Source organism: Lagopus muta, chromosome 4 (genome assembly GCF_023343835.1).
Source record: "Lagopus muta isolate bLagMut1 chromosome 4, bLagMut1 primary, whole genome shotgun sequence".
Classification (NCBI taxonomy): Eukaryota; Metazoa; Chordata; class Aves; order Galliformes; family Phasianidae; genus Lagopus; species Lagopus muta.
This window is the reverse complement of record NC_064436.1, coordinates 41,265,352-41,281,649: the sequence shown is the minus strand read 5'-3', so window position 1 is coordinate 41,281,649 and position 16,298 is coordinate 41,265,352. Positions and strand designations below refer to the sequence as shown.

The 16,298-nt window shown below is 41.1% G+C and overlaps 1 protein-coding gene across 1 annotated transcript in view; it reads right to left on the bottom strand.

Annotated features, from left to right (window-relative positions):
- Window positions 1-2,925: 2,925 nt before the first annotated feature.
- NFKB1 (nuclear factor kappa B subunit 1) overlaps window positions 2,926-16,298 on the bottom strand; it is a 58,140-nt gene continuing 44,767 nt past the window's right edge. The window contains 11 exon segments of the mRNA XM_048940992.1: window positions 2,926-3,463; window positions 3,465-3,613; window positions 4,762-4,939; window positions 5,074-5,246; window positions 5,577-5,646; window positions 6,525-6,646; window positions 7,500-7,602; window positions 8,448-8,617; window positions 9,621-9,822; window positions 11,871-11,985; window positions 14,860-15,001. Of these exon segments, the coding sequence (XP_048796949.1) occupies window positions 3,413-3,463; window positions 3,465-3,613; window positions 4,762-4,939; window positions 5,074-5,246; window positions 5,577-5,646; window positions 6,525-6,646; window positions 7,500-7,602; window positions 8,448-8,617; window positions 9,621-9,822; window positions 11,871-11,985; window positions 14,860-15,001 (1,475 nt within the window). The 3' untranslated portion in view covers window positions 2,926-3,412.

Below are 16,298 nucleotides of genomic sequence, written 5' to 3'. Positions count from 1 at the left end.
CCACTGTAGGCTGGTAAACAAAAGTCATTGGAAACTCACAGCAATGGCAGACACTTTAAAAACAGGGTCAGTTAAGCTTTCTAAATAGCCTTTTTTAATGTCAAACATAGAGAAAATCTGTAGTGTTCTGCTGTCATGCCATATTTTTGCTCTGTTCCCTATTTCTGGTGTCTGTTACTGTGGTACAAAGCAAAACAACGCAGCCGATACTATTTACTGCAAGTGCAGATTAAGTGTATTTCAGATTTAGATTCTTGCTATAATTTATAATATATAATGTATAATGTAACTTATAGAACTTGATTGGAAGTGTCTAAGGTTGCACCTGTCTATGTACTGGGGGAGGGGGGGAAAGCTTAGTTAAATACCTTTGGAGATATTTCTAGATTAATCTCTGCCAAAGAAACTGAAAGTGTGACTAGCACTCAGAGGGACGAGCCCCCAGTGCAAACATCTTGAGATGCTTCAAGTTGTTAGTATATGCATTTTGGCCCTTCCTCCAGCTTTGCTGTCCTATTTGCTAACAGCAGTGCACTCTAGGCCTCCTGCACAGTCATGCAGTAATGCTTGGAGTAAATAGGAGCTTGGCAGATTGCTGGAACAGTTTTCCTAAAGGATCTGTTAGGTAAAAGTAACTCTAGAAATTCTATCTAGAACAGAGATACACTTAGCTTTTCCGAACTTTAGTTAATAACAGGGTTGATTTTTGTTCCTTCAGGGCTAACGTGGAGTAGAATAGGGACAATAGCTTGTGCTACAGGCCTGTAACTGTACTGAACATGAGTCAGTAATGATTAGTCCTTGTTACTACCCTGTGTTGGTGTGGTCAAGTCTTCTCAGTGTTGGGTGGGACAAGGTTTCTCCATAACGCAGTTATGCACAGGAGATCTCAAGCAGTGAGCTGGGTTCTCTCATTTGTTTGACCTTCAGACTTGGGGAACAGGAATAGCACTCGTTTCTTGTATAAGGTGACGTAAGAATAAATCTGTGTCTAAGGTGAGCTAATGGGATGTATAAATCTCTTTTAGTGGTTACTTGTTAAGAATACAGCTACTCAAAATGTTTCTGTTGAGACTTGGATGCACTGCTCATACTCTTTTCCTGTAGACCATGCTTCCTCTGCGTACACTTCTTCCTTCAACCTGCATGAGGCAGCAGTGTGCTTGGCCATTTCCCCTTCGTTGTGGTGCCTGCCTCCTTCCAGGTGCCAGAAGAACGAGGCTGCGTGTCCTGCAAAGGATGACTGCCTGCTGATAAGAGAAAAGGTAAGGAAGAAAGAGCAAAGCTGTGTGCATGAGCATTTTCTTTGAATTAAACCGAGGTAAACACAAGGCTCTCCAGTAAATTTACTTTGCTGGTGTGGAACTATACAAAAAAGAAACAAATGCCTCTTGCACTAGGCAGCCTGACACCTGTAGTGCTCCCTTGCCAGCTGCCTTCTATTCTTGCCTGCTTTTGCCAAACCATGGGTCATGCCTGTAACACATGCTTAAGATGCTGAGGGCTAAAGCAGATGGGAGAAGTTATGACCTGACTCTAGAAATTTAGTGTTCATGTTTGAATTAATGAGACTACATTAGTATTTTTCTATCGCTAAACCAAAAAACAAACAAATAAACAAAAACAAAAAAGTCTGAAGCTTCTGTTGCTGCAAAGAAACTGCAAGAAAAGATGCCAGCCTGCCACTTATGCCACATCTCTTCTGGTGGTTTAAAAGCAGCAGAGGGCCGGAAGCAATGCTAAATGTGCTCATCAACAGCCAGCCTGCCTTGGTGACCTGCAGGATTGCAGAAACCTTGATAAAAGTCTCTGACACCCCTTCCAGGCTGTGCTGGAAGATCGGTGCCAGAAGGTAGGAGTGACTCAGTGGCTCTGACAGGGGCAGAACATGAAAACCTTTGCCTGCTTCTGCATTTAAAAAATAGTTGCAGCTAGAAATGAAGGCGGAACGCTGGACAACTACACTCATCAAACAGAAGTCCACACTGCTGCATTCATAGGCTGCTCATGTGGTAACTGAAAGAAAGCATTGTATTTTTACCATTTTGTATCCTGTTTCTCTGGAATTAATTCAGCTGGATATGAAGTTACTTCCAAAGATTTTTCACTGATTGTGACTTCATAGTAGCGTTTGCTGTAATGAATGGAAGTATTTAATATTATTTTATTTATATTATCTCCTTTCCCAGGAACTATATCCACATTACTGAAGACTGAGGTCAGCCAAGGATCATCAGTGTGTCAAAAACTCCACCTCTGTGCCATAAAAGCTGGCTACGGGTAAGTGATATGACAGCACTTTGCATTTTTATAGTTAAATCTGATAGCTGTTCTGTATCTGCAGTAGGGGCAATATCTGTAACTGTTGCACTCACTGGGATTAATTTGAGACAAAAAGAAATACTGCTCAGAAACATGGTTATAGAGTTGTTTCAGGTAGCCAAGTAAGAACCACCTCATTAGTTTTCCTGATAAGCTGAATTGTGGACTTCAGCATCGATGACTCTCTGCTGCCAGAATTATGAGAACTATCAAGGACTATGAATCAGAGGCTCTCAGCACAGATTCTCAGCTGCAGCAGATCCTTGTGGTCTCGTTCCCTATAAGACACTTAAGTTTAAGGAAAAGAGGTTTGTGACCTTTCATTTATTTTAGTAGTTGGAAATTGCCAGAACTCAGTACTAGATCTTCTGTAACTAATTGCAATTGGAAGTTATGTAAAAATTACAGCAAGCATAGACAAGATTTAATTTTGAGTTTTTATTATAAAAGTAAAATAAAAATAAGCTTTTAAAAAGCACACTTTTTTTTTTTTAAAAAGGAACTGATATAAAAAACTATTTACAAGTAGGAAATGCAAAACTTGATTTTTTTTTTTAGAGGCACCAAAGCTATGTTTAAATACATTATTTGAAATATACAAGATTCTTTTTTTTTTTTTTTTTTGATTCTTTTGTCAGAGTTGTCACTGCTGCGATTAAGTCACTATTTTTTCTTTACCAGTGATTTTAGGAGCTTTTTCCAGACAACCGTGCTGCAAGACTTCTGAAGGGAACAGCCAGAAACCATCCTTTGATTGCTGTGTGCTTTACCTCTTTGAATTGAGCTGATATTAGGCATTAATAAGGAGTGTCTTTCATCTATAAAAGAAAATCCTCACGAACCAGGTGAGCTCCCTCAGTCCATCAGTGTCCAGTCCTTTGTATTAATGTGGCACGGAGCCCTGGCTCTCAGATGTGGCTTATAAATGGACAGTACATGAGGAAGGAAGCAAGGGCGAGGAGTCACCACTGGTTCAGGTTCGTGTGTGGATCCTCCAGTGCATTTCTGGTTGTGAATTTACTTCCCTCCAGCTGTGACAACATCAGTGTAATTCTGAACGTTGGGGTTGTTTCTGTAACTGCATATATTGCTAATTGAAGTTACTAGTTAGGTATATAATTGCTTTGCTCTGAGCTTTCCTGGCCGTAGCCCAGGGTCATTTTGCTAAGTGTTAGTGATGACTTGCTGTTCAGAGAGTCTGAATAAGTAAAGCTCAGTTTGCGGAAGGAGGTCTCTACCCCGCTGTCACACGTGCTTTCAGTGTCTTGAAATTTGTGATTATAAAGTTCACCTGAGAGAGAAAAGGGAAATCAATTAGTTTGTTTTACTTCAGTGACATCCCAAAAGGCCAGAAGAATACAAAGCAACAGGTTACAACTCTTGTATAAGAAAATAACTGTAGCTTTAGGTACTGCTATTGGAAAAGGCTGAATCAGCACAGGCTGAATGTTTTCAGTTGAGCAGAGCATGTGAGCTGATGCACTGCTGGCAGAGATCAACTGCAGGCAGCGTTTGGGTGAGATGCGAAGCCTGCTGTGCTGCTGACATTAATACTGTCACTGCACTGCAGTCAGGAGTCTGCCCCAGTGTGGTAGCAGCAGGGCAAAAAGTTCTCTGCATCTCAGATGCATGGACTGCGCAAGTACGCAGCTCCAGGATGAGGCTCCTTAGAATTCTCATGTTATTTCAATTGCTGATTTCTGAGGTGTTTGTCTTGAACAATTTTCATCTAGTTTTTAAAGGGAGACTGAAATACAAAGCTGTCATCTGTGTAAGCTTCATAAAATAAGCACCTGATTGCAAGAGAACTGTATCAGAGTTGTAATGAATAGAACAGCAGCTGGTGTATTACAGAGCCAAGTGATATTTTTCTAAACAACTGTTTTTAAAAAAAAAAAAAAGGACATTCATATTGCAAAGCAGCACAAACTCCCTTCCTCTTTAAGAACAGTCTAAAGAGGTAATATGTACAAACACACTCTTGAAAGGTGCAAATGTTTGTTCCATGCCTAGCACAGTTGGACCAGGATGCAGTTGCTATGGTTGATTCTTTGAGAAGTTTATGAACCCCAAACATCTGTGTTTGTCTAGATTGGGTGGAAGAAAGGGGCAAGTGAAAATATAATGGGAATGTGTATAAACCTGTAAATTCATTCCCTAGTTTATCTTTTAAACATCTAAGGAATTTGTATCAGTAAGTGGCAGATGACCACATTAAGGAAAAAGGAGCCAGCTACACTCAATACTGTAGCTACAGGTTAAAATAATCCTCTTTTATTATTTTCCTCTTTCTTGTGCATCTGGCAAATGTCAACTGAGAAAGCCCTACATGGTACACAAGCAGAAACAGGTAAGGATCTCAGACACGATGGGTAAGAAACTCTGCTGTCTATTAGCATTCCAAAGCAAGGAGGAAGAACTAAGAAATGTTAATTTTACCTGTCTCTCCCTTTGCAAAATTGGCTGGTGATGATATAGGAAAAGCTTCTGTTGTGTTGTCCTCCTGGTGAGGCTGACTTTGTGAACTAGATAGTGCTTTCTCAATTACTTCAATAGCTTCCGTGTGATCCATCTGTCTCAAAGCAGCAATCAGCTCTTGAACTGTACCTCCAGAAATCTAAAAGAGAAGACAGCAGATGCTCACAGCTTCATCCTGGCTAGCCAAAACCAAAGGGCTGCAGTATCTCACTGTGCAGGACAACATTCACTGCACATCTGTACGTTCTTTATAACCTGTTACAGCCACATTACCTTATAGTTATCTAGCAGAGTTTTCGAAGGTGAAGGGCTCAACCTGAAGGCATTATTAAGAATGCCAAGACCCAACTTTTCTGCTAGAGTAGACCAGTTCTTGCTTGAATCAGGTGTTTCCAATAGCTTGTAAAGCTGCTGCTTGGAGCTTTCATTCAGCTCTTTCAGAGGGCCTGGGGAACAGAAAAATACATCTGTAATTTACATGAGTCGCACACCAGTTCATTTCTAAGCAGATGCAAAGCCAAATTAAAAATTACTTATTGTAGCATCCACTGCTATTTACTAATATATTGCTGTAATATTGAAAACGTACAAACTTGGGTCCTCATGCCATGCTTCTTAACACAATCTTGTCATTCAAAGACTGCAGTGGTAGTGAGTACCTCTTCTCCCTCCCCACCTCCCTTACGAGCCTCTGCTTGTTGTTATTCTCCAAGCACGCTTTGTGTACTCAGCTGTTCATTACCAAGGGGAGGCCAGGTCCTCTTTACAGATGTTACCTTGTGTCATTAAGTCCTCTGAAACTGCTGCTGCTGCCACGTAGGGTTTGCCATTTAATATGTCGTATACCTAAAAGAATACATTCAATTTATTATTTAGCAAAACCTGGTTATTGGTCCATTATTTGGACAAGTTTCAGTAGTATTGTTTATGCAGTACTGTAAATGGCCCCCTTTTTTTTTTTTTATTTTTTATTTTTTATTTTTTTTTTTTAAGTCATTTATACCTTGAGGGATAAATCTGTAAGTTCATCTCCCTTGCCCTTAAGCTCTGTTGTCTGGCAATTACTGTCAGGATACAGAAGCAGCCTGTGCAGTAAACAAGGGGCTGTAGCAGTAGATAAGTGAGGAGTTAGCAGCTATCTACAACTAGTAATTTGAAACAAAGCCTGGGCTCCATTTTCATCTTCTCAGTACCACTCCCCAACCTCGCTCCATATGATCAGAATGCTGGCTACTTATATGCTCACATCATGCTAGCTGCATGTACTTGGATACTGGAGCTTGAACCACGTAATCTAACCAATGTTTAGGTAAGACACAAAAGTCTATTTTCACTACATACCACCCAGTCTGCAGTTCTAAAGACCGTGCAGCAGAGAAATGTATTACAGTGTCTCACCCTGGCCTCGCAGACCCTGAACGTGCAACTGCAAGCACATGCTGCTCAATCTGCTGCATTCTTTTCCATATTGACAACCCCAGTGCAGCTACTTTGAAGAAATGCTTGTTCAATCCCGCTCAACAGAAGTAGGCTACTAAGAGGAGCTTCCAATACTACTTCACCATTTCTTATGGCTCAGTAAGCTTGTTTTTTATGTCAGTGAGGTGCTACAGAACTCTGTCACTATTTATATAACTAGATGAAATGAAGCAAATTGGCTGACAAAACTGAACTTTTTTTTTTTTTTTTTTAATTTAAATACTAAAAGACAACAGACCACGTACCTCCCAGTTGGCTGCCATATCCAGTGGCGTTGTTCCAGGTACAATTCCTTCATCATCATCATCTTTCACATCTTCTTCTACATCAAAGAGTGGCTCAAAGTTCTCAATGTGAGGATCTGCACCTGGAAAACAAGCGTGCAAGAAATTTCTAAGGAAAGGCTTTTAAGCTGTTTTACATTGTGTTGTTGAAAAGCGTAGTTAAAATAGCTAAATTAGAAGGTTTGCAATTCAAAACTTAAAATACATATTTTAACTCAGAAAATAGTAGGGTTTTTTAATACACTGAAGTTAAATCATCCCTGTGTATTCATCCATTATACAGACGGGGGAAAAATGACAAGCAGTGTGTTAAGGCCTGAAGAGTCTGATTATATAAGCTGACCTTCCAGTTCCATTCTTGGCTCACACAGAGCACTGTGATGTGATGAAGCACTGATGCAGGGCTTCCCTTTTGTAGTGTCAGAGAAAGCACAAATGTTACTAAAAGAGCAATCACACAGCCAGAGCTGTGGGAGGCTTGGATTTCTGTTTCTGAGGAGAAAATTCAGGTATCGAAGGTTTAAACGCAACTGAAAAAAACATTCCAGTACAAAACCAAAACTAACTTTACTGCAGTGATACAAAACTGGGGAGAAGTGTTCCCAGTTTCTTTGCCTTTAAAAGCAGTCCAACCCTTATTCCAACCATCAAACTGGGTTTTTTGTCTGCTGCAGGTATTAAAAAAATATCTACAAATACCCCAAAACTTCCAAGAATTCTTGGGAACTATTTTTACTTAGACAGTTTTGCTTTGCTTTTTTTAGCCATTAGATGGTGCTAAAGACCCCTGAAACTAGGACTTTCCCGAGGAGAAACAAGCCTTTTAACATCTGGTATCTTCTCCTCGTTAAGAAGTTCACTAACTCCTAAGTGCAGCCCCCTAACGTGAATTGGCACAGTTAAAGAGAACATTGCAACAAATATTTGACTGAATACCTGCTGCTTTGAGAACTGCTGCCAGTTTTGTAAAGCCCCTTCCAGCTGCTATGTGAAGAGGCGTTGTGCCATCGTAGGTAGTGCTGTCCACATCTGCATCACCCTACGTATTAAAAGAGAAGAAGGAAAATGCTATTCATCCATACAGTACTGCTACATGGAGACTTGTCTGCATAAACCTTGTTACTCTGCAAGCAGCACCATTCCATGCCAGTCTGTGCAAAAATTCCAGCCGTTGACTGAAAAGAATGAATTGGAAGGTGATTACAGCTGTCAGCACGCAAGAACTGACAGTGGTTGTGCACTGCAGTACTACAGCAGGAGGCATGCTGTCTGAACCCAAATAGGCCAGGTAGATAAAACTCAAAAGCCACTTTGCATCCCATAATACTAATCAGATAATAGTTCTATTATCAGATTACCCTCAGCATCTGCTGTGCACTGCAAGCTGCCTTCCTGCTGCCCTTCAGCAGAGCAGATGGGCCGCTAGCACATCTGTACCCCATACCAAGGGAGCTACTGCAGGTAGCTGTGGGTGTGTGCAATTAAGTGTGCTAAGATCAAGGTGTGAGAGATGAGACAAATATTTACAGATACACACAGCTATCTCTCTGCACATCTGCATACGCATTCCACCACACCAGATCAGCAACTTGTTCGTGAGTAGTTTCATTGGCTGCTGGGATTCTCAGTGCAAATTAAGCATGGCACAGGCAGTCAGGTCAGGGTCACAAACCAAATTTCTCAGCTTAAAAGAAGGTTCATCAGCAGTGCTGAATAACTAATAGCAAATAAATAACATCAGTGAAAATTTTCCCATTATACCAGTTAAAATAACCAAGCCAATGAAGAGAAACACCACTTCATTTCCACTGCAGACTGACTTATTTTAAAAGTCTTGAAAATATGTCTCTGGGAAGACCGGGGAAAAAGAAATTCTGCCCTCACCTCAAGCAAAAGGCAGCCTGCCAAGGGGATGTTCTCTTGCTCAACAGCTAAATGCAATGCAGTTCGTCCAGATTTTTGTTCCTGAGCATTGACGTTAACTCCAGCAGCAATCAGTAGTTTCAGACAGGACAAGCTATTGGCCATCACCACCATGTGAACTGCACTGAGACCTACACAAAAGCCATTTGTGTACATTAACATTTGAAAAACACAGAAATGTCACAGCAATGACTTCTTAAGCAGCTGCATCTCTGAGAGGCTGTAAAATGACTGAGAGTTACTGTAGTTATCTGAGCACGAGTGACCTTTGCCTGTCTGTGCACCAAAAATGGTGTTAATTAAAATGTTCTTCGTGCATAAATTGGAACTACTTGTATTATTGTGACTCAAAACCATGCATGAGAAAAATCAGCGAATTGCACAGAGGAACAGAAAGGAAGAAAAATGAATCACCCTAGAATGTTCTAGAAACATCCTGGAGAATAATGCTCCTTAAAGGTCAGACAGCTCCGTCACCTCAACATTAACTGCTCAAAAAGAGAATCATAAAGCTTTCTACCTATAAATAATAAGAAGGATCAACTCTCTCTGACAAACTTAACACAGTTTTTTAAATCACATAGTGACATTTTTAGGCCAGGTATTTTACTATCTACATCTAGTGCAAGAGTACTAAACTCAAATGACCTGAGCCATTGAGAAGTGGCAGAGTAGGGTCTCCGTGGGTATTTTATAAGCTTTAAAACTCTGTAGTCCCAGTGTTCCAGATGTGATACTTGACACTGGTCCAGAAATGACTTTTGAGGGAACTTTATCCACTGGAGAAGAGGAAATATTTTCACTTGGAATTTCTTCTAAACAGTGGTTCTGTAAGGCATCCCAAGAGGAACACAGTTCCTGAATTTTTGTGATGCTAAAGAACAAAAAGTTCAAATCCATAGTGTGTAATATGGACATTACCAACCTCTACGTTCTGTATAACCACAAAACCTACACATGTATGTTCTTTTATCTGACTGCAGGTGTATAAAAGCCAAGGCTACAATGTGCAAACCATGGAAAAATGCAACTTCCAAGGTCTGTATCTGCCTAGAAAAACTGGGTTGTCAGAAATGGTGGGGTGCTTGTCTAGAAGGCAAGTAAGTGTAAAGTACAGGCACTATCGTTCCATACCTTCGCCATTGAAAAGGTCAATCATTGAAGATGCCTTCTGATGCTTGAGGAGCAGACTCAGAATCTTGTCATCTCCTTCAGCAGCAGCTAAATGTAAGACAGAATTACCATGGCGATCCAGAAGGTTGACATTTGCTCCAGCCTTCAGCAAGTCTTCAACCACCTCTGCCTGCTTTGTGATTACTGCCAGGTGCAAGGGGGTCTGGAAGTGACAGAAGTGAGCCATGAGAAGACGAGGGGCAACTACACCCCTTTACAGAAATCTGCTAAGCCAATGAAAGCACCTACTGTGAGGTGCTGCTCCGCTTTAACGCTGGCACAGGTGAAAAACTTGTGTACGAGTACATTTTCTTCTGCTGTATAATACAGATCGGGTTTTCTACTTACTGGAAATAAAAGCCACCTCACTGGTATCAGCAGTCAGACCTGAGGAGGAAGGAAGACATTGCCTACCTTGTGGACTGGGGGACTAACATGGCTGTTTGTAGTGCAAGGGTCTTGGAAAATGAGAGAATCCCCTGTACTCCCAGATGCACTAACCCTGCCAAGCTCCTGCCACAGGAGCAGCACACACTCTTTCTAGAGCCTGTTCAGCTCTGCCTCTGCAACTGAATCATACTCTAATTTTGCTCCTAAAAAGCAAGTTCCCAGCCACAGGTTTAGGATTTCCTTATCCTTCAAAACAACTACATACAAAAAAGCAGAAAAACTTGCTGTTCTGTTTGCCAAAGTTCAGATTACACAACATCACCTAGCTGATACTGTTTGCATGGTTCCTATTTTTGCACAAAGACACCTGTAGCACTGAGGCTCTCAGGCTGAGATTTCAAATTTTTCCAGATGTTAACTGTATACTGCATCCTTGCCAATAACAAGTTTCATGGATCACAAAGTATGTATTTAACAGTGAGGCAATGCAGTGGTTTAGGAAATTGTATTCCTAAACTAAAGTAATCTGAAAAATGGAGAAGATTCCATCTCCATATCATTACTTTTATATTTACAGATTACTGTAAAAAAAGGAACTAATTTCTTTAATAATCTGTATACCTATTTCTTTAATAATCTGTAAAACAAGCTTGTGTTTGTCAGTGGAATTACCTACGTATTTGCAATTACTTGAATTGATATGGCAAAGCATGATAATCTTTCAGAGTATCTGCACAAAGGGAAACCTTAGACTAAACCTGCATTTCCCTCCCATCACTGGCTTAAGGCTTAAGTGAAAGGTAGAGCAGCTGGAGAAGTTCTGGTAGTTAGAGATTTGTTTCTTCTATGGAGCACAGCTTTGCTTCCTATTTCTGTTAAACAGAGGGCATGCAAAATTCAGTTCAGAATCTTTTTGCTTTCATCACCTTTCACATTTCAAACTTCCTTTATGCGAGGACAAAATGAAACATGAAGGACAACAGAGAAGTCACAATAAAGCCTCTGAGATTATCTGCACAGAACGAAGTCTTGGCTGTATCATTTATAGCGTGGAGCTGAACAGAAAGAAATGGCACAAGTCTCAGAAGTGCTGCTGTGTGATGTCCAGCTGGGTACCTTTGTGACAACAGAATGGCACGCATGGTTGAAGAGAGCTGCTTGTACTGGCAAGTTTCCATAGCCCTTTTTAAAGCCCATCTAAGTTGCAGCAGAAAAAGCTCAAACTGTGTTACAGATAAGTTGAGGAGAGAATTGTGCTGGGCTGCTAACAGTTACTTCCCTACTGGGTAAAAGACATGTTTTTTGTTTTTTGTTTTGTGGTACACTGTGAACCAAAAAATGAAAGAAAAACTCTGGTGCTCATACAACGGGCATGAAGACCTTCCAGGCTACAGAAAGACATAGTTTGTTACAAGCTTCCTCAGCAACTCACTCATGATCCTGAATTATCCTGCATTAAAAAATTTGAAAGAGCCCAGAGTTGGCACACTAATCCAGACCTCTAATTTAATAACAGAGGAGCCAAATAATGAAAATATAAACTGAAGAATTCGGTATTTTGGGGCTGTTCTATAATAAACAAATGGAAATGTTTCTCTTAACATCAAGGCAGTTAGGAATTAATAGAAGGAAAACATGCCCTTGTTCTTCCACCACCTTACAGCGTGCCCCTGTGTTCCTCAGTGCATGAAACTGTAAACCAGTTTGCCTTACTATGTGATCTGGGCTCATTCTGATGAACAGAAGGAAAATAAGACAGTAAGGAGAACAGTTACAGCTGGCTGAATGATCTCCATCAGTTACACCACCACAACAGCATACCTGATAAAGGTCATTTCTCATGTTGATAATGCTGTTATAATTCATGTCCGGCATCACTTGCAACAGGTTTTTAACCAGTTCTCTATGAAGGTGGATAATTGACAAATGAAGGACACTGAAACAAAATAACAGATTAGCACTGTCACTGTATTCTCAAACGTATGATACAAATTGTAAGACTTGGCTGTACAGCTGACTATTAGAAGTCTTTGCCAACACCTAAAATAAATGCTAACACTAAAAAAAACTGAGTCAGAAGAAAGCACAAAAGAAGAATCAGGATGAATTTTGCTGGTCCTGAGTATGACTTCACTACTAGCCCTACAAATAAAAACTTTGCATCACAAAAGAAACGTCTCAGAACTTGTTTGAAACAGCCACATTCTTCACTGGCTATTTTTTTCTTCTTTTTTTTTTTTTTTTTGTCAGTGTGCTGAATAATTAAAGCACAGACATCTCTTCCTGTCAAAGCCTTCCTCCAGAATTTCCACAGCCCTCTGCCACCCAGGCAGATTTTCCCTCAGGGGTTCCCCCCTCCCCATTCTGTAGGTTTGTCTTGTTTTCATTTTCAAACAGAAAAATGACTCAGGGCTCAGGTCAGTGACCAACACCCCCAGGATTTGCAGCAGTGGCCAAAGGTGTCTTTCTTGCTGAAGGAAAAATGTGCTGAAGGACATGAGCGACTCTGCAAAGCAAAGCACCACTTCTGCTGAGTTTCTGCTGCGGCCTTTGCTGTGCTCTGCTCCAGAGATACTTCCTTCACTCCGCCAGCCTGAGTGGCTGTACTTGCCAAAAAAAACACCAGGAAAAAAGCAGGTTGTGACAATAACCATTCATCTGATTTGTCTTGTTTCTTTGAGATGTCATTTCAAAGCTGTGCCCCGTTTTGAATCACACCTTAGCAAGCTCTCCCTGGCCAACTTCTAGATTCTCTTAAGCCTTTTGCTGAGGACATGCATCAGCACAGGTCACACAGTGTGCTTGTTAAGGAACCTGCTACAGGAATACCTGAATGCACTCACATCTACACTCCTATCAGAAAAATAAAGAAGTCCCTTGCCATTTGTGGCACAGAGTCCTCTTTCAGTTCAGAATAAGCACTCCGAATCCCCAAGATATGTTAAAAAAGGAAAAAAACAACCAAGACTTCTAAAACAAACTCATCCCAAGAGGCTGTTTTATTGTCTCTGGATACTGCCATAGGCAGCACTGTGGCACTCTTCCTCCCTCAGCTCTTCCGTGCTGTTCCAACAGTCCCACTGCTGCCATAAAATAAGTGTTCCTCTGCTCCCCAGGAGCTACTCTCTATGATCTCTCCTGCTGACATTTTATTTCTAAATCTCACAAATTTGCTCTTCTACTGCCTTCAGTTCTCTTTCCTGTGGTAAATATTTCAATTTTACCTTGTGGAGGCAAAGTGCTTTAATGTGACTTCATGAGATCTGTGCTATGAATGCAGTAACAGTGAGCTCTGCTGTAAGTGCAGGCTGATCACAGATTAACGTACTTGGTATCAAAGCCATTACACAAAACACACGATCTCAACAAAGGTATTTTCATTCCCTACAGACTATTTTCATGAAAGATGTACAAAACTGTTGTTGGTAATATTTCTGTCATGGCTTCAGCAAAAAAATTTATAGTCTTTTCCATGTGTTTGTAATGATTAAAGTGAAAGTAACAGAGAACTGATTTATAAATTTTGGAATTTTGTTTTTTTCTTAAACAGCTCCTGTTAGAGAGCTGGCAGACAGCCCCCAAACCTTTGTTTTGTTCAATAGCTGCAGAGCAATTTATATGCATTACATGCTCACAGACTAATTCCTTCCCAGGAGAAAAGCAACATGAACTTGAGACTCACATACTTGCAGGTACTTCTTGATCCAGGAAAAATAACTGTCATAATGATTAAACTACTTTGACTTGTTGAAAAACCCTTCAAGTCCAAATCTGGGGAACGCCGTGTTGTTGTTTAAATGCAGGTCGCTCTTACTGGGGCTGAGATTAATACTCTCACAATCTTCTGGGGATTATTAGTATCATTTTTTTTAACATCAAAAACAAACAACAACAAAACCAACAAATACACACAGAAGTTGTATTGCCCAAAGTGCCAGCAGATTTTATTGCTAGCCCCTACCTCATCCATATACCTGTTTACCTCAAAGCTTCATCAAATTGCCAGCTGGAGAGCAAAGTAAGCAGTTCTCGGTGTTTTGAGTATTTAGCTTATCAGTATTCTAAGGCCTGCTTCAGTCTTGTAATTTTCCATCTGGTTAGGGACCTTAAGGTTTACCTGGCTTGTACTGCACAAAAGACTGCAATTAAGGAAACAAAATTGATTGCGCAGAGCCTGCCAAAAGCCTACCAGCTAAAAAGCGACAATGTGATAATATCACTTGTTTATTCAAGAGAGATTACCTTTGCATGTGTTCAGAATCACTTCCACCAAGTTTGGTTTTAAATAACTACTAATAATCTGTTCCTCACTGTGAGTCCCACAGAATCTGCACAGTGTCCTTTGGTATCAGTAGGAGAAAAAGCAGCAAAGACCCTCGAGCTATTATTTCTACTTCTCCCAGAGCATCCACAACTTAAAATTCCCAATGAAGAGTTAGGGACTTGCATAGCATCAAAAGCAGGGCACTCTCCTGCAGCACAAAGCTGGTGATCTCCATCAACTGTGTTTCACAACAAATGCTGCAGTTCACACTCAGCACTGATCTAAAGTAAGAAAATGCAAACTCACAGCATCCTCCGCACACCCTCACACATTATTTCTGAGAGGCACTGCAACAACCAACTTGGTGTGAGCAGCAAAAAATCACAACCATCCCTCTCCCAAGCAGCATAAAGGAGAATGATGTTTATTTGATTCAAGTGGTGCTGCAGTCCCCGATCAGCACCCACAGCAGATGGAATGCTAACTACGCTCTGCTGCCAAAGACTTCACTCTCCCGTCACTGAGTCCTTGCCAGCACTGACTTACTTGTCTCCATTGTCATCCTGGACAGCAGTGAGGTGGCGCTGAACAGCTAGCAGCATCCTCACATCTCCAGTTACAGCATAATCAAAGAGAGCATTGCAATGACGCTTGGCGAGCTGCATAGCCTTCTCCAGGAACAGACCATCTGCAACACAATTTTTTGTCTTTATTAGCTCAACTGCCTTCCCTGCAGCAGCACCTTTTGGCCACAGAAATAAGAAGTGCAAATCACCACACATTCATTACTTAATGATTCACTGACACGGGTTGTTAATTACACCTGAGAGGAAAGGACAGAGGGAATGAGTCTTTTGGAAGGAAAACAAGGCACACGCTGAGCACTCGGGCAGCAGGAATCTTGAGAACAGCCCATCTCTGGAAGCTACCTGTGGTTTGAGTGGCACTGATAATTCATTAATGTGCACTTGTGTGCAGTGAAACAAAAGAAGCAGAAACTTGAAACTGCTCAGATACAAGTGACAGGCAAAGCCTCCTGTCCACAGAACACTTAAAAGAACATCCCACATGGTTCTGACTGATTTAGACTGGAGCAAACTGAGGCACAAGAAGCCTAAGAGACCTAAGAAAAGTTGAGGGAACTGGGCTTGCTTAGCTTAGAGAAGGCTCCAGGGAGACCTCATCATGGCTTTCCAATACTTGAAGGGAGCATATGAGCATGAGGGGGAATGGCTTTTTACAAGGGTGAATAGTGACAGGACAAGGGGGAATGGTCTTAAACTGAGACAGGGGAGGATTAGATATTAGGAGGAAGTTTTTCACACAGAGGGTGCTGACACACTGGAACAGGTTGCCCAAGGAGGTTGTGGATGCCCCATCCCTGGAGACATTCAAGGCCAGGCTGGACGTGGCTCTGGGCAGCCTGGTCTGCTGGTTGGTGACCCTGCACATAGCAGGGGGTTGAAATTAGATGATCATTGTGGTTCTTTTCAATCCAGGCCATTCTATGATTCTATCAAATATTGTACAGAAACTCACACAGAAAATATGGCATAAATGCAGAGCTGTGTGTCCCTTCCCAGCCTGAACGAGGCACTCTCTTCAGCTTTACAGGGGTACTCGTAACCGAAGGAGGTCACTAGCTGCTCTGCCAACACTTTGTGGTTCTGTATCGGCAGAAACTAGCAAAAATGAAACAGATAAACTTGGAAACCACAGTCGTCATTCTGAGAAGCAGTATCACCTGAAACCAGCCTGTATTCTGTGCAAATTTAAGTTTCTATAAAAGGTTAGAAATCACTAATAGCAAACAGGTGAAATAGGTGATATAAGTTAAAGAATTTCTATATGCCAAAGGCTAACCCAGCTATCCATGAAGTTTATAGTCTCTAGATCACTGTGGTTCCCAGACTACATGCATAGGCTGATGCATTTTTACTTGTTATTTACTTCTTAACACTAAATAATAGGATTTAATAGATGTT